Genomic DNA, 18,887 nt, shown 5'->3' on the forward strand with positions numbered 1-18,887 from the left:
AGAATTATAGTTTATTAAAGATAAATCGGATAACTGTAACAATATTGTGAAGAGTTCATGGAGCTTTCCATGTTTCAAGTTTTTGCTGGTATAGTTGGAGATGTATGAAAGAGGCACTGCTGTCACTGTTGGGAAAAGGATAAAGTCAACAATAATCTGTCCTTGAGGACCTGCAGTAATTAAAATTCACTGGAAGCAATATAAAAAAGGTAACAAGAAGTGGTTGAAGATTGATGGATGAAGAAGTTTGGATTAGTACATTAGTTTGAAGTTTTAAATATGATACAAATAGACCTAAAAAATAAATTGCAATGTTATGACCTCTCTGACTATTTATGAATGTGTTAACAAATGTGTTACAATAGTTTATGTAATGTTATTGTAAAAAAAAAAATAGCTGAAACATATCCCACCATAATATAATAGCTGTGATGCCTTTGTGTGTCAGAGAGAGGCAGTCAGGGGGTGAGAAAAAGAGAATTGTAGGTTTCCCTTTGTCCAATCAACAAAATGAATTATTGAAGTATCCCATCTTCTCCTCAGTGTAAGTCTTATCTAAGAAATACCTGATAATATAGGCAAAAATACTGAGTCTATGATTTCTACATTAAAGAAGTTGCCTAATGTGATGTGTTATTCAGAATACAATGGTCCTTCGGAATGTTGAAGCAACAATTATAAAGCACCACAATTCTTTGTAATATAAATAGTTTGTCCTTTTGAAGCAATTGTAATTATCGTTATACCAAAATCTTGTTATTTGGAAACATTCTATACAGCAAGTATCAAATGCACATAAAAAGTAGGCTGAGAAATTTAGAAAGCAACTGGGAAATTTAGAAAGTAAATTTCTTAAAGTAATTGCAGAAATCACATAAATAGTGGAATCAAATTGCAAAATTTCCCTCTGAGTTGTGGTAAAGTGTGTGCAAAGTAAACAAAATGTACATTCAAAAATATTTACATCACTGTTGAACTCGCTGAGGCTATTGCAGGAGTGGCGCGCTTTTACCATACAAACTAGCACAGCGTTATGTGTAGTCGAACGCCATTGGTCTATGAAGTGAATGGAACAGCCAATCACGACGAGGCTTCTATCAGCAGAAAAAACTGGACTTGTGGGTTTATTTCCTACAGCGACAATGTCTGAGGAAGGTGAGTTATGTTGAAATAGGTTCAGTTAGTTTATTCAAATGTTACTTTTTATGTCAAAAATCTAAGGTTATTACAATGTATGGAGGAATTCCGCGGGGGGAGACAGCTAATGTTAACTTTAAGTCGGTCGCCGCCATTATACCACCGAAGAAGCATATCCCGCCCAGCGTCTCAAGGCTTTTCTTCTTCTTCTCCTTGTACCCGTCTAGAATGTAAGCGCCACACCGGTCCAAGTGGTACAAGGGCTTCAGTCGTTAGCCGGGGTGGCTTCGACGCCCGCTGCCACGGAATCATTTGATGGTCGTTTTAAATCTTCCGAGTTAGCAAGAAGGCTAGCGACCACGCCGTTTGAACGTTAGCCATGTTGCTTAAAAATGGCCATCATTACATGTTAGCATCTCGCACTGACAGCGTTAATGTAACATGTTACCTGGTCATTAGCAATTAGCATTAGTTGGCATTTGGAGCTGCTGTTTGTGTTGAGTCAGGTTAGAATGCTAGCAAAACAGTAAAAAGAGGTAACATCAGGCTTGTCAGTCGTTATATTCATTATTTTCTTTTATGTTCACTTTTATGTGACATCAGACTGGCGCTGTCCCCTCACTAAGCACGGTCATCCCAGGTCATCCTTTATTACGAATGGCAAAGAAACCTAAAAACATTAGCCTGAAAGCTACTGCTGTAGAGACGTACCCTTGAAGCTAATGCTATCGTTTACAAATAAATCATGCTGTACTCTTTATTGCCCGCAGATATGACAGAAAGCGGAAACAGCACTGCTTTCTCTGACTGAGGTCTAGTAATTCACAGATAAACTCAGTTGTTGATGCATGAACGTAGGTGCCAGGACTGAATAATTTCTCTTGATGGAGGTGTCTGAAAGCACTGGATATTACTAGCTTACTTTTCCCAGTAGGTCAAGGGTGGGGCATTATTACCATGACATTATCCTTTGATGTACGCTTTTATTATGGAGGCCCTCCAAAAGGCTAAAACGAACTGAATCTAACAGATTTTGCCCATATAGCAATTCAATTGTTATTGTTCACAAGTTTAGACATCCACTATTTTTCAATACTAAATGGTAACTTTACACAAGCACTAAACTACATAATACTACGTTACAATTAATATTTTTACGATCTCCCACTGTTGTTGTAAACACCAAGTTACCAAAAGCTACAGGTTCTAGCAAATACAACTGTTATCTTTGTGGTATTTTTGCCTAAATCCACAGCTTTCTGATAAATTTTTGGGTTTGGAATTTATGAATGATTCTTAACTACTTAATAAAATACATCCCAGTAGGGATGTGTGTTGTTGGGGCCAAGCAGCACAGATTGGCCTGGTAATAGAGAAAGCAGTAAGAAATGGACATGACATTGTAGATTTAGTCAAACATACATATTATGATCAGGTGTATCCTATTAAATCTATGTAAGCAGTTAAAATGTGCCGTTAAGAAGGTGTATCACATTTAAGTCTTTCAAATGTGATGTGTTTTTAGTTTAGATTAAATTAGCTTAGATTAAATTCAACTTTATTGTCATTGCATACGGCACAGCTACAAAGCAACAAAATGCTTGGGTTTTTTTTTTGACGTAGACAGGGTGTCCAGAGAGGAACTGTGGTATTGTATGAGGAAGTCTGGACTGACGGAGAAGTATTTTAGAGCGGTGCAGGACATGTATGAGGACTGTAAGACAATGGTGAGGTGTGCTGTAGGTGTGACAGAGGAGTTCAAGGTGGAGGTGGGACTGCATCAGGGATCAGCTCTGAGCCCCTTCTTATTCGCTATGGTGATGGACATGCTGACAGACGAAGTTAGACAAGAATCTCCATGGACTATGAAGTTTGCTGATGACATTGTGATCTGTAGTGAGAGCAGGGAACAGGTGGAGGAGAAGCTAGAGAGGTGGAGGTTTGTCCTGGAAAGGAGAGGAATGAAGGTTAGCCACAGCAAGACAGAGTACATGTGTGTGAATGAGAGGGACCCAAGTGGAAAAGTGAGGTTACAGGGAGAAGAGATCAAGAAGGTGGAGGATTTTAAGTACTTCAGGACAATAGTCCAGAGCAATGGGGAGAGTGGAAAAGAGGTGAATAAAGGGAGTGACCAGGATGGATAGGATCAGGAATGAATACATCAGAGGGACAGCACATGTTAGAGGTTTTGGAGATAAAGTCAGAGAGGCCAGACTGATATGGTTTGGACATGTCCAGAGGAGAGATAGTGAATATATTGGTAGAAGGATGGTGAGTTTTGAACTGCCAGACAGGAGGCCTAGAGGAAGACCAAAGAGGAGGTTGATGTAGTGAAAGTGGACAGTAGTAGTTGGTTTGAGAGAAGAGGATGCAGAAGACAGGGTTAGATTCAGGAGGCAGCTGATTCGCTGTAGCGACCCCTGAAAGGAGAAGAAGCTGTGCTAGTGCTGTAGAGGTCTACTCTGTATCTAGTGAGTAGAAAGGAGCATGCTTTGATTATAGCCGCATTATAAGGCAGCAGTAGCTGAAGTGCACTTCAAGTAGTGCTCGTATTATCTCATTGATGTTGCAGTTGAAGTCACAAAGAAACATGAAGTGGCATTTCACGAGAAACTCTTGGCAGGGTATCTGCCTGAGCAGGAGCGTGCATGATTAAAGGAGGAAGTAGAATTAGCTCTGGCTCAGTGCATGGTGAGTCATTTTGGCTAACCAGGTTAGACTGTCAGTTCAGTCCAAGCTTTTGTCTCGATAATATATGCAGGAACATCTTCTCATCAGGAGAGGGCAATGTTTTCAATCCAACTTCAAATGTAATGCTATGGTGGGTAGGCAGATGCATAAGGACACTGACATATTCTGACATATCTGTGATCTTCTTAGAATGCCATTTTCATCTTCATTTCAATCTGACTTACATAATATTTTTGATTCCCTGGCAGCTGTTGAGAGTTCGTCCGTGTACATGTGCTTCCCATGCTACCAGGAGTTTAATACTCTGGAAGAAGTGCTCCAGCACCAGCTGACTTGCACCGCTGAAGATGAACAACCAGATGCATCTGGAAACACTCCGATCACTGTGCCAATACAGACTCGGGTAAATAATCCGCTTGACTGTTTTTGTGAATGTGATTGTGCCTGGGGGGTTGTTGAGTGGAGGTGATTGAACTTAGCTTGGAATAAAATTGAGAAGCATCGAATTTGTGACTGGATGGATCTACCATTCATAAAATTGTATCAAGTCTTTGGAATGACGGAATTCACATGGCATTGCTTTTTATCTTGCAGTAGTCACCTTGGTCAGTGCACGTGTTTTTTTGATCTAATGATGAATTTCAAAGAGTTTCTGCACATTAACACCTGAGCTGTGCAAGTAATTATTTCTATCATTACATAAAATATTATTTTTTCACAATTATATTGATGGATTATAGTAATTCTAACAAAGCTTTCACTTTTGTAAAATTCTGTTTAAAAAATAATTCTTATTGCTGAGAAAATCCTTTGGAACAACTGATCATCAGAGCAAGATATAGAGCTTGTCACATCTAGTAAAAATAATTTTCAGGAGATGTGGAGGTCTTGATACAACCTGTTTGTTTGTTTTTTAAATGGCGTGTAATAGTGTCTACATTATATTGGTGAAGGTATCTCAAACCTTGCATTAGTACATTTACCAAATCTCACATTCATGAATTGGCATTGGTTTATTGGTGTAAGCCCACAGATCATTCGTTTATTATCAAAAACTTCCTTCCATTTAGTGCGACTGCTTAATGAGACATTAGCACATCGTGTATCAAAGTACTGAAACCGCAGTAAGTGAAATGGATATAATGAGTAAAAATTTTGACTTCTAAAACTGGGTTTAGTTTTGGGGTTTTAAATTGGATTTTTATCTCAGAATATGTGCCTGTGTTGGCGGAAACCACATTACCAGAGGTGTTGGTGGAGCTGTGTTGTGCAATGCCAATAGCTGTCTGTGGGTGTATTTTCTTTTAACTTTCTGGAACTGACACTTTTCTTTTGAGTGTCCCATGACAACTTCTCTCCTCTGGGTTAAAAGCAGTCATGTCCCTCTGGTAGCAGCAGTGCTTGATTGTCTGATCTCGTGCCTAGACCTCCATCTGTATAGGCTTCAACAAATGTCCACAAAGCATAGTGACACCCATGGCAGACAAATTCCATTCTAAATTGCCAGTGGAAAAAAGAAAATGAGGAATATATCAGTCAGTCAGTGCCATACTTTCTCCTGATTTATCACTCATTGCCATCACACAGATAGGAGCTTAACACTGTACTGTATATCCAGGGTACCTACTGACTTATCTTGGCCTTTGTTTTCCCATGAATTAACTTAATTCAAGCACCCCCACCATTGTCAGATGGTCGTAATTACTGTATTTTGTTCGATGTTACAATTGGCAATAAATTATATACTTGCAGCAAACCAATTTTAAGCTACACTCTTAAGTGTTACCACGACCTCCTCATCGATAATATCAGCATCAGCGGATAACCAGATTCCGGTATCAGAATTATATCGGAACTGAAAGTGTGTGTGTGTGCGTGTATTTTATCAAACAGCGACAGAATTCAAGAAATTCTCATGATAGGACAGACAGCTACTTGGACCAAGAAGTGCTTAAATCTTGCCTTTAATTCTTGTCTACTCTAACTGGAAGTGAGAACACCAAGCTCTCAAGGTGATTGTTACAGTAAAGTGTCTTCGAAACTGCACTTAAAAGTCATTAATTGGTAGGACATGCTGTTCTCCTAAAACAAGTTCCCTCTGATTTCTTTTATGCACCCAAGTATGAACTAAATCACAAACTTTCTCATCAGTTTACTAAAAGATTTTGATATGATTTATCGCACTGTTAGATGTTTTTCAGTAAGAGTTACAGTTTTAAAGCTTCATCACATTCAGTGGGGACATCTCAGAAACTGGCAGTCAGAATTTAATTTATTTTCTTTTTAGAGGTCCTGGTGTGTTTCTCATAAACTGTTTCTGCAGTTTGCTTATTTTATAGCTTAATATGAACTTTACATGCATCCACCCACGTCAGTACAAATTGAGTTTTCCTATTAATGGGAGAATCTCTGTTTAATATACATTATATAATGTAAGTGTAGACAACATGGTCAAGTGTTGAACCTTGAGTGTGGCACATTATCATTTACCAGTGTGTGTATTGCTATTCTAGCGATCAATTTGCTTTTCAAGAGTGGGTCATGGCATTACTGTACTGACACTGCAATCTATATCCACAGACGTGTGCACTGGAGTCATGAGAAGAAATTGGGGTCAAACTCGGTCATGTTATTAATTTGCATTACAAAATAATGCAGATTAAATTTTCCAGATGAATCACAACCATTAATATATTAATGATGACAGCTCTAATCGCTTGTAGAAGCATTACTGACCAGCACTGAAAATTGCTGCAGCCTGTGATATTTAGCTCTGATATTAACATTCAGCCTGTTTTCTGTATCAGGAAATGTTTGCCTTTGTCAACCAGAGTTGAACGGAATCAGTCAAATCAAATAGCCATAAAGCATTACAGTGTATTACAAGTAAACTGCCTCCATTGAAGCAGTTTTAGGTGTGTTTAACCTTGATCTTGATGTTTTTTTAGTCAACCCAATAGATTGAGGGAGCGAATGTAAAACCTTATGGACTCATCCATTCAACCCCGATGGGCCTTTGATATTTATTGTCCAGGCTGTGGTCTAACCTCGGTTGCCTGCCCTCACAGAACCTTGACAGGAGAAACAGGCTTCCCAGTTGCCTTTTGGCGCTCCAACATTGAATTTGTCTCCTCTGTCTTGCAGAAAGAAAAGTAGAGTAATAAATATTAAAACTAAATAAAAAGTAAAAATACATCATATTAAATTTTGAACCTTTCTACAAAGCAGAACATATATAATATTAAGGACATACATTTCTAATTTTTTAATCTCTTTTCTTTGCAGCAGCAGGTAATAAACATATCGAGGCCTGTTGAAATCCAACAGATTCAAGTCCAAGCTCAGCCGGAGATTGTGCAGCATATCACACCGACTGTAAAGCATGCTACTGCAGTTGACTCAACGCCGGCATCAGACCAGCCAAGAATTCTGTACCAATGTGGAGACTGTGAAGAACTGTTCAAGAGCCTGGATCTTTGGCAGCAGCATCGCAAAGAAGGTAACTGTCAGCAATGTGCCCTTGGGACTAAGTTAAGTTCTGATTCCCAACCTGAGCCAGACGCCAATCAGATCTGCAGTTCAACTTTGCATCCAGATGATTCCTTTATCTCAAAGAGCGAAAGCAGTCAGAATCATATACCAGAACAACAAGAAGAACCCGTTTTGGAGGAAGAGAGCCAGCAGGTAGCAAATACCTCGTCAGATCAGAGCTGCGATCCTTCTGCTTCCGAGCTAGCCACTCCGACCTCTAATGACAACGATTCATCTCCCAAGAAAAGACAAGCAAACAAAAAGGCAAAGCCTGAACCGGTGCTCCTGTGTGTAGACTGTGGCTCATGCTTCAGTATGGTTTCCGAGCTCGTTGCCCACCGCAGGACCCAACACGGCTTTGAGGAAGCCCTCCACCGCTGCTCAGTGTGTGGAGAATGCTATCTAAACACCACCCTATTTCTCTACCATCGCAAGCAACACAGGCAGAAAGGCGAAGAGAAGGTGGTTGTTCCTGAAGAGACATCAGCCGTTCACGATCAGGGCTATGGCAGCGCTAGTGTCTCTTCCATTTTCACCGAGCCTGAGTTGTTCATGTGCACCCAATGTGGGCAGAGCTTCAGAGGAGAGGGAGGGTTGGCCACCCATCGTAAGGAGAAGCATGACCTGCACACACCACTGCACAGTTGCGTCCACTGTGGGGAGACTTTCATGAACACCACCCAGTACCTATATCATAGGCGGCAGCACAAGTTGACATCAATGATGGAAATCGTGGATGAAGCTGAAACTAGTGGAGAAACATCCACCGATAAACCCCAGGATTCTCTGCAGGGCTCAAAGCGGATACTTTCCTCACCTGCTTCTGCGACTGAATCAGGCTCACCTCTGGCTAAGAGAAGCAAGCCCTCTTTCCGGATCCTGAGCGGTAAGTGAAAGTAAAGCCCAGCTGGGGGTAGGGGAGTAAATCCTGTATTGCTTGGTATTTTGGGACCTTAATGAAACGGTTTTGTGCTGTCAGGAAATAAGGGTTCAGGTATCAAAGTAGAATCGGAGGACAGCATTGCAGCCGATTCAGATAACACCAACCAACCTCCACCTGCAAAGCTGCTGCAGGACTGGGCCCGCACCCCACTACCCCATGTTTGCCCTTACTGCGGCAAGACCTTCACAAGGCGGGTCTTCCTTCGTACCCATGTCTACAGCCACACTGGGGAAAAACTGTTCACGTGCAAGGTAAGGAATGAGACTTTACGAAGCACACCCTTTTATGTTTTTCATGTCACGTCGCTGACTTTGACTGGATGATGTAATATGTTTGAGGTGGGGTAAGTTTGAAGGAGACAGCTTTTCAAACACCATCCTCATTATTTGCGACAGATTCTGCAGCCTCTGCACAGTGGGAATTGTTTTGAAAACTAAAATGTGAGGGGAAAAATAGATCAAATTACAACTTTGTTTTCCTTTGCATGAGGTACTTCAAAAAGTTGCATATTTCACTCTTAATCCCGATCATTGCTTTGAAGGTGTGCTCAAAGTCCTTCACTAACTCCCAGAGCCTGCTACGCCACAGCATGAGCCACACGGGGAACAGGCCCTACAGCTGTAATGTTTGCGGCAAAACCTTCTCCCAGGCACCCACCCTGAAGAGACACCAACGGATTCACACATCAATGCTGCAGCCGCGCAAGCGTGGACGCAAACCGGTACATTCCAATTTCATTTTATCAGAACACGACATAACATGAAAATGAAACCTTAGCTTCAAGTTGCTACTTGGCCTTGGCTGTTTTGTATGTATTTTAATTAAAAAAAAGTTTCTTATTTGCTCAAAAAGGGGGGGGGGGGGAGAGTTTGTTTCTTTTTGCAGAAAACATGGGAAATTATTTTCTGTTGACCCCAACTCTCATTTCCATCGATGCAGGCATGCAATCTGGACAACGAGGGGGCTGCTCATCTGTTTGCTTGTCCTCACTGTCCCTCCCGATTCATCTCCGAGGATCTACTTAACCATCACAAGTAATGACAATAGTCTGTACTAACATTAGTTATTCAGCACTCTGTCCAGGTGTATAGGCGTAAATGGCTGGAACACTTCTGTCAACACGACTATACTAAGTACCTCTAAGCATCTGCTCCGTACAAACCAGATATTGTTAGTATTAAATAAATGCTTTACTGTGTACATGCTATAAATTTACTGCTCCAAACAGGTCCCAGGGCTGGATTAAATAAACGTCTTCCCTCATGCCAGAAGCTGCAGTAGTTGAACCGTGTCCGACTACCGAGCAAGACCATTAAAATGCGTAGCAAACACACTGACAGATGTCTGGTTGCCCTTGAGCCTCACATATGATTGACAGGCAGAGGCTCAGTAAATTAAGAGGATAATGATAACACAGGATGGGGGAAGAGCCCGGCCCTACCTAGTTGAGCAACGGGGAGAAGGATATAGCATTTGCATTTTATTCAAGCATATCACACTGGATTTAAAAAAATAATATCATAGTTCCTATCAAGAATGGTGAAGAAGTAGCTTAGGGCTTTGGAATGTGCCTTTTTATTTTTAGCTGAAGGTTAATATTCTAGATGTTAAAATTGAAGCTGAAACTTCGCTCAGTGTTTAATTTAAAGTTCACACGATGGGGAGCGAAAAGCAAAAAGAGCTTGTATCTGTCTGCAGGCCTTTCCCAGATGAGTGTGAAGGAGTTTTCTCATATACCATTAACAGGAGAGAACATAGTTTTAAGGTTGTTTAAGGTCAAAAAACCTTCAGTGTAAGGAATATTTTCGTACCATTTCTTAGAAGACAAGGAAAAACAGAATCTTCACTTTTGAGAAGGAAAGTGCAAACGTTTAGCACATTGAATCGTTAAATATATGACATCACACTGATGTCATGTATTTAATGAAGAATATGAAACATGTGATTGCCGAATTAATTAGAAAAATCAAGCAAATTTTATCTAAAGTTAAAAGTTAACTTTACAGCTCATGTCTGCTAATTAAGGAGTATCTGGTTAGGAGAAGAGTTGAACTCTGACTGAAATTCAGAGTCTCCTTGCAGCCTCGGGGTTAGCTGTCCCTGAAATGTTCATCTCTTTCGTCTGTTAATCACGAACAAAAACAATGTGCCGTCTTTTATAGGGAAGTTATTTTGAACTTCCCTACACTAGTCGTCTGTGTTCTGTTTGATTATGAGATTCTGCCAAAAAACAGGTTTTTAAATTCCTTCCACGATGTGAAAGCAGACCTGATGCAGTATTAGGTGAATATATCCTGAGTTCTCTCCACCCCCGAGCCTATATCCAGAGTAATGTTATGCAACCAATAAATATAGCCTTACATGTCCTAACTCTGACTCCTCCTAGTTTACTGCTTTTATCTCGAACACCTTAATGCTCTCTGCTCATATTTGAAGAGCAGGTTCTCACACAAACACATATGGTAACAGTTAATTTTGCCTGTTGTTCCCGTAAGATATTCGGTGATTGGCATTCGTTTTGCAGATTGAATTCTCATTGTGACTAGCATGCGTAAATCATTAAAACACTTACATAAAAATGTATGTATTTGCTTATGAAACAGACTCCTCCACACAAGCCATCCATTCCCATGCCCAGACTGCGGAGAAGCCTTCAAGCGCAGGAAAGACTTGGACTTACACTCACTAACTCACCAAGGTGAGAGTCATTCAGTCTAACACCAACAAACCTGATGTGACCATTTCTTCCATTTTGTTTCTGATCAGGTTTTCAATCTAGAGTGACACAGAAGACGTTTAAAGATTAGGTGGTGTTGTGGAATGATAACCATGCAAGTCAAGTGTCAACTTCATTGTCAAATGTGCCATATATGTACGACATACAGCACAGATGAAATTACAGGCCTTTGGATTTCCTGTCTTCTATAATTGTCAAGCAGAAGCACAAAGACCGTCATGCTAGAATAAAGTTAGAATAAAGTTTAGCTGTGAAAGCAGCTACAGTGCTTTCACATCTACATGTAATTATAGGAGCGTGGGGCAGAGAGTGGGGGGCACAAAATGTTTTGTTCCCTGTAGCAGAAAGCAATTGAGAAGCAACGGCGTGAACCAAGATCACTAAAACAGCAGGGGCTCAAAGTTTGTCCCAGGTGTCACACAATTAGCGAGTGTGCACTACTGCAGTGTGTATTTCTTGTCCGGTGGACACATCAAGAAATCCGATGCAGGTTCCTCAGCCTGCTTGTAATGGAAGCCAATTGAATATGATGTTCTTATCCTAACAGCATGCAGTGAATTACTATTGATTAACACAGTCAACGATAAATGCCCCCCACCAGTTTACCTGGCTGGTCGCTCTTGTTTGTTTAACATACCTTCATGGTATATGTGCATTGTTTCTCCAGCACATTAAGTCGATGAGTTTCCATTGATTTGCCTCCCATGTGGAAAGGCTGAGGTAAATGAATTGGGAGGGGGCTTTGGAACATCAACCTCATTAGTTAAGCTTGAGGAGTCAGCGTGCAGTAAGGGTCAGAAATGGTGGCTCCACTGAGAGAGATGATTGGAGTGATTGATCCATTGATCAGTCCACAGGCAGAGACTGTCCTTATTAAAGGTTTTAATTAGAGGGTCCTAGGTGGGAGCAGAGTGGATCCTTTCTATTGGGACAGACAGCACAGATGGTTAGCAGATTGTGAGATGTTGGTCTGGTGACCTATGGACGGTGGACATACCGATGAACCATCAGCGTCAGCGATTTCTCCGCCCGGTTTTCGAGAGCAGCTCAGTGAGAGCCTGGTGTGGCTTTTCCAAACACAACAGGGGCACCAGCTGGTCAGAGCCGACGTGGCGTCCGACCGATTTACAGATAATTAATCTGTAGCGAATGTGACAATCAATCTTTCCTATGAAAAAGGTGTCCCCTGTTAAAGCCTTTTTATGATATGTTTTAGTTGTAACATAAATTTACCGATCTCAGAGATAACCTGTCAGATGTAACTGCCGTTGACATGACAGACAGTAATGAGCCTCGCCAAGCCAGTCAAACGGTTTACGAGGACATGTCTGTAACTGTTCCCCTCTTCTGTTACAGACAAACAACCAGCAATGTGTCCCCACTGTTCATCCCAGTTTGTGAACCAGTCAGTGCTGGAAATCCACATGCAACGTTGCCCCACCACAGAGGAAGAGAGGAATGCTGGTCGTGGTCGTGGCCAGGGCCGGGGACGATCCACCGGACAGGTCAGGAGAAAGCAAAAATAATTCTTTTGATAGGTTTTTGCTTGATTTGTTTTTATCAAAGACAAAATGGACAATTAACCCTGTGCTAAAATCCAGGTATGAAAATGTGACCCTCTTTACTCCATTCTCTTGAATCTTCTTCCTCTCATTCATCCCTCAGATTGAGTGTGACCTTTGTGGCCACCGTTGCATGACCCAGGAGGGCCTCGACTTGCATCGTCTGTCCCACACCGGCCAGACTCCTCTCAAATGCCCCGTGAGGCCTTGCCGGCGTCGCTTTACCTCCAACTCTGCCCTGGAGGAACACGTGCTGGCCCATTTCCAGGGAACGCTCGGCAAATCGAAAACCCAATCCCGATTCCGCTGTCAGATTTGCCACAAGGGATTTGCCTACAATTCAACTTTCAATGTTCACATGAGGACACACACTGATGAGAGGCCCTTTGAGGTAAGAGTGGTGATGTTGGAGTTCGCTGGTATACATTTCATTAACAAAAATCCACAGGGCCACAAATGTCTTTAATATTCAAGGTTGTCAAACCCGTTCCAATCGGTCTTTCAAACTGAAATTTGGGATAGCCTCACCCCTCGTATTCGCAACCGTCTCTCTCACCCTGGATCATGGCTGCTTGTGAGGTGTGTGTTTGTGAGGTGTTTCCTCTTTGGCTGTGTACCTGTGATTAATGACACAACTGAGTTAGGGCCTGTCATCGCCCGACTGTGCCAGCTACTATTCTGAGACTCTCCTTTTTTGCTTCTGATGACGGGGCATCAACTATGAACCCACTCAAGTACATCACAACACATCAGATGTTAAAATGGATGTAGTAATTGTGAATTAAATCATATCTATCATGCTAAGGATTGAGGTTAAAAGAGCATTGATCCTCAAACACACAGGGAGCTAGCAGGACAAAGGTTTGTTCACCTCATATATACCATCCATTCTTGAAGGAAGACTTAAATCTGCACAGTATATAGTAAGTGCAGACTCAACAGGAATGGTAATATTATTTTATTACAGTATATTTCATAGATATACTGATTCTGCAAAACTGACAACATGGATTACAGTTTCAGTTTGAGCATCCTGGTCGGGATCAAACAAAAGAGTCATTATTAAGGATTGTTTCTGTTCTAATCAAGCAAAGAGTTCAGAGTTCATCCTCTGCAATCAGGTGGTAGCAAGCAGAGAGCAAATGTTACCTCATTATTATCATTGCTATTTCTTTTAATTGTTTGACTCTCTGCTGACTTGCAACATTCGTTTCTCCTGCTCTTCTAAACGCACGTAGAGTTGCGACGATTAATTTATTAGTTGAGTGACTGTCAGCGCTAACAAGCTAAATGTTCCCTGGTTCCAGCTTCTTAAATATCAATAATCTATCTATTTGTTTGGATGTCCTGTCTGTTGAGAATAAACTGAATACATTTGGAACAAGTCCTGTTGGTAGAACAAAACAAAGACATTTTATAGATAGTGTTATCTGTTTCCGGATGTTTTCTAATCATTTGAAAATAATGATCGGACTGATTGATAATGACAAAGATGTACTTGTAAATTACTAACTATCTGCTCTTCCTCTCGTCCAGCTTGAAGTCTTGCATCTGCAGAATAATATAGAGGCATCTCAGGAAATTTCATGTTGCACATTGAACATATTAAATTTCCTTACCTCTTATTATCTTTAATATTTTGTCCACTGTTCCTATGGCCCCCCTCCTCATTCTTGCTTATCCCTTCACTAGTGCACTACATGCGGCAAGCGCTTCCGGCAGCTGCCCCATCTGCAGGACCACGAGCGTATCCACAGCGGCCTGAGGCCGTTCTGCTGCTGGATCTGTGGCAAGAGCTTCAGCGTGGCGGCCCGGCTGACCGAACACGCTCGCACCCACAGCGGGGAGAAGCCTTACCCCTGCTCCCACTGTCCCGCTGCCTTCCGCTCTCGCTCTAACCTGGACAAACACATCAGGCTCCACGGAGACCTGTCCCTGGATACCGTCGATGAGGCAGCGCAGGCTGCTGAAGTCGCTCACGTCCAGAAGGTGCTGGAAGGAGCCAAGGTGCTGACGACCGTGGCCACGACCAGTGGGGTTGATTCTGACGCGGTGCAGACCATCTATGTGCTTCAAGGCTCAGAAGGCGGCACGGAGACGGTCATGATCCCGTCCGATCAGCTCAGCGGCATCGAGGGCACCTCACAGGTCGTCATCCTGCCCTCTTCTGTTCTGGGAGCTCAGGGCATCACTGTTCCTACCATCACCATGGATGGGAATGAAATCACCATGGTGGAGACCAGCCAGTCTCCACAGCATGCCATTGAATTCATCGTGGAGGAGACTATCTGAAAATGCACTGAAAGCAACTGTGAATAAAACAACACCTGATTAGTTGAGATTATAAGATGTTGGAATGAATTGTTTAATTATTAAAAAATTTGCAGTTATCAACTCTATGTAGTTTATTAGCTTTATGAATCCAATTCAGCGAAGGATCCATCCTGTGTGATAGTAAAATTTAACACCCTTGTGTGAGAAGAGAATAATTTTAATGAATTTTAAATTTTTGATTATACACACTAGCAAGTATTGAGCTCTAAGAAATAGTTTCCATTAGCTGTAAATACCTGTATATCATCAGTTAAGTGGTGTAAAGATGAAGCTGCAGTAGGACAGATTTGATTTACATCATGAATATTTTTCCAGGAATGCTGCCACAGATCTCCAGCTTGAAATAAATCATGTACTTTCATCAGCTGACAGTTAGCTTTTTGTTTATTCTAGAAGTTGATAGTGCAAAACTAAAGATTTAACATCCCTAAGCTAGAATGTAGCTTAATTTAGTTCTAAAAACAGATTGTGTTCCTTTGACTGTATTCAGATGTGTATTTACAGCCCCTTTCTATCAGTTGAAGACCGTTGCTTGAAATGACTTCTGGTTCCTTCATAATAAAACACTTCAGCTTTTACAGTTGCGAGTGCCCATCATTTTATAATGTGATCGACATGAGGGAATTGCTGCCATCCTATCAGATGCGATGGACTTTATAGGTCTGGTTGTAAACTGCCGCTGTTGCTTTCATGTGTTAAAAAAAATAAAAAAAATCTGGTGAGAAATATACTGACAAACACTTGCTTTCAAACCACTCCATTTCTCCATCACAAACCTTTAGCAGAAGACAAGATGTGTGAGAATGATGGGTATATATCCAGTATATCAACCTTAATGTCGCATTAATTTGCATGAAGGTATGTGGCGGATTGATTTTTGGCAATAATTAAATACAATAAAAATAGGGATGTGGCAAGATTGTGATGATTTAGCTGAAGCACTGCATTATACAGAGGCAAGTAGAGTAATGAAATTATCCGGCGCATGCTGTATCGTTATGAAAAATAATGATCCTATTTGTGTCTGAATAGGAAACGGCATAATATAAGCATTGCCAGTGTTGCAGTAGTCCATTATAGGCTTTAAAGCCCAGTTTATGACTGTCTCCCACACAGGGGTTGCTGACAGGGTGGTTTGAAGCCACACACATGAAGCCACATTCAGTCTTGGTGGGTTTTCATGACATAGGAAGCAAAAGTGCTGATGACTGTGTGAGGAACTGAAATGGGGGAATAGTGAAATCTCTGCAGTGTGTTCGTGGCAGGAAATAAAGGGCTGCTGAATAGCTGGTCGAGCAATTCAACTCTTTTTCTTTTTGGAGTGAATCAACGGGAAATCGGTCAATAAAATTTTTGGAGCTGTTATTCTGTGGGAATGCTATCTTACATGCTACCTTATAGAAAATACAGAACCAGCACACACATGAATTGAATTTGTTGAAAGCTGCAGGTGAAGTCATGAGATGCTGTGCTCCAGGGAAGCAAGTAGACTGCAATATAAAGGTGTAGTTTCTGTAAAGAGGACTAATAAAAAAAAAAAAAAGTTCTGTATATTATGTGGTCTGCTTTCATTGCTTTGTCCAGAGCCAAGGTTGTGGTTTTATATTTTATGGGTTAGCAACAACACAGATGAATAGAAAAAGTTTTTATCAGTTGTGCAGGGTCCTCAAATCCAAACAGAATCATACTGAGCATACAGATGCATTTTTGACTCAAAGCTATGCTCTGGTTTTCTTTTTTTTTTTCCAGTTCCCAATTATCAGGCTGTTCCAGTAAGTCTCTGAAGACTCTCCAGCTATGTATTGACCAGACATAGAATAAGAAGTGAAACAGTTCTGTGTCTGACTCCCCTTTAAAATACAGATTAGAATTTAGAATCCTCCTTGTGTGCAAGCCCTTAATGGTCAGGCATCAATATACCTTTGGAGCTCACACTACCTTAAACTAGACTAGGGCATTGTGTTCCCAGGATGCAGGGCTACTGGACTCCCTGGAGTCTCTGAAAGCAGACTGGGAGCCAGAGCCTTCAGTTATCAGTAGACCTGTCCTCCAGTCTCTACCCAGGGGGCAGCGATCCTTTCTGCTTTTAAGAGTAGGCTGAAAACTTTCCTTTGCCTCGTTCTTAGGCTGATCCTTGCTTATGCTGCTATAGATTTTGACTGCTTGGGGACTTCTCATGATGCGCTGAACTTCTTGATGCTATATAAATAGAATTTGAATGAATGAAATTAGGAATAGATGCACAAAGAAGTCACTAAGATGTCAATTTTACAGTTACAATTGAATGTAAATGCAATTGCATTATTAAGTACACATTAAAAATATTATCCATTATAGTCAAGACCTGATGAAACAAAGAAGGCCACCAGTGCTCAGAAAATAAGTTTTGAAAAGTGACAACTACCGAATAAATCTTCTACTCTGCTCATCACTGCAGGATGCACAGACATACATATATATCGGTAGATTATTTATAATCATGCTTATACACAGTTGAAAAGAATATGAATGACTGTATATGCTTTCATGTGCAATAGTTATGGCAGTTACATATTTAAATTATTCATAGAATTGATAGGCTGCAGAAGCCGAGGGGTGAGGAGGTTTTTTTAAAAAAAAAAAAAAATCTTCTAACAAAACTAGATTAAATGAGCAAATATTCAGATACACGATTCTAAAATAACCAGATTAAGGAATGCCCTTGCTAAAAAACAAAAAAAAGGAAACAAAGAAAGACGAGAGCCAAGCACACAAAGTAACTGCTCTCACCCCAGGTATTCCTTTCATTCTCACCTCTTTTTATATCATAAACACTAAAAATACCCCAGTGACCCTCAGGAGACAATGTGCACATTAATTTCTCACTGCAGTTAACTCACTGACATCGGTGTCTCGAACAGGTCGAGGACGCCATCAGCTCTATTTTTGACTTTATGTTGCACCCCAGGTGAAGGCAAGTTTGAGCAGCCACAGTAACATCTTTCATTCCATCGTAAATGTGACTCATAAAAAAGCTATTTTAGTGCAAACTGAATATTTCTACCAGTAGTTGACAGATGTTTTGCTTTGAATTAGCTGGCACAAATATTTAACATGTTGAGTATTTTTACTTCTACCAACTCATGGTCCCATCTGCCCCAGGCTTCACACGCTGTTAGGCATCCCAACGTTTATTCAGACAAATACTCAGTTATAGCCATAGCGCCACCTAGTGCCTACAGGAAGTTATATTTTTGTGAAGACTTTAATTTCTGGTGGTGCAAAAAACATTGCAAATTTTCTGTGCAGGGTGGATCTTTGACCAGGAACTAGTTGATTAAGTTTTGAGGCATATCCAGTTACAGATTCTTCAGGATTTTCCCCCTTCCTACAACATCATGAAGTAGGGCCTTTTTTTAACATCTTGCCAAAATCATGAAAAAACAAAACAAAACAGGCAGATCCAAAAAACAAAAGAAAACCTAGACACAGAACACTCTCATGATAATTTTTTTTTTAAAACTCCGACTTCACCATGATGAGTAATTGGGTCCAGATCTGGATCAAAATCCAGATTCTAATGTGTTTTTCAGATATATATTTTTCTGGAGTCACATTAAACGGAGAAGAGTAGAAACACAACCCTTCCACCAACATTTAGCTGAGATAAAGTGGATTCTGAGTCATTCAAATATATCAGGATTCTCACAAGCCGACTTTTATTGATAACTCAAAAACTGTTGATGATAAACACATAACTCCCAGATGTTGGATGACTTAAGTGGTATTACTTAAATTGCCATACAGCAAATCTGGGTAAAGCAATAAAGCAACGTCAACATAGCTGCATCACCGTAGTGTATGCAACTCAGTTAAACCGCAACCAGTTTCATTGCTATACAAGTCATTTAGTGATTTTTGTTTAGCACCTAAAACCACATATTTTATTTCTTCATAGAAAGCTGTTTTTGTG

General features: G+C 40.8%; 1 protein-coding gene across 3 annotated transcripts; it reads left to right on the forward strand.

The window, feature by feature from the left end:
* Positions 1-1,085: 1,085 nt before the first annotated feature.
* On the forward strand, positions 1,086-15,671 carry znf574 (zinc finger protein 574). Of its 3 annotated transcripts, none has more exons than XM_068324683.1 (10): positions 1,086-1,155; positions 4,077-4,231; positions 7,117-8,245; positions 8,339-8,553; positions 8,844-9,023; positions 9,242-9,336; positions 10,906-11,000; positions 12,396-12,544; positions 12,705-12,992; positions 14,294-15,671. In XM_068324683.1, the coding sequence occupies exons 1-10, from the start codon at positions 1,143-1,145 to the stop codon at positions 14,891-14,893; spliced, it is 2,919 nt and encodes a 972-aa protein (XP_068180784.1). In that variant the 5' UTR covers positions 1,086-1,142; the 3' UTR covers positions 14,894-15,671. The 3 variants fall into 3 exon arrangements, with proteins under 3 accessions (XP_068180784.1, XP_068180783.1, XP_068180785.1); XM_068324682.1 differs by having other exon boundaries at positions 7,114-8,245; positions 14,294-15,669; XM_068324684.1 differs by lacking the exon at positions 1,086-1,155 and adding an exon at positions 2,837-3,958 and having other exon boundaries at positions 7,114-8,245; positions 14,294-15,669.
* The last annotated feature ends 3,216 nt before the right edge of the window (positions 15,672-18,887 follow it).

Source organism: Antennarius striatus, chromosome 9 (genome assembly GCF_040054535.1).
Source record: "Antennarius striatus isolate MH-2024 chromosome 9, ASM4005453v1, whole genome shotgun sequence".
Classification (NCBI taxonomy): domain Eukaryota; kingdom Metazoa; phylum Chordata; class Actinopteri; order Lophiiformes; family Antennariidae; genus Antennarius; species Antennarius striatus.

What these genes read in the sequence shown, in the direction of transcription:
- znf574 (XM_068324682.1), top strand. An exon ending in CTCTTTCCGGATCCTGAGCG is followed by an intron (nt 8,246 to 8,338) that starts GTAAGTGAAAGT and finishes TTGTGCTGTCAG; the next exon opens with GAAATAAGGGTTCAGGTATC. An exon ending in GATCTACTTAACCATCACAA is followed by an intron (nt 9,337 to 10,905) that starts GTAATGACAATA and finishes CTTATGAAACAG; the next exon opens with ACTCCTCCACACAAGCCATC.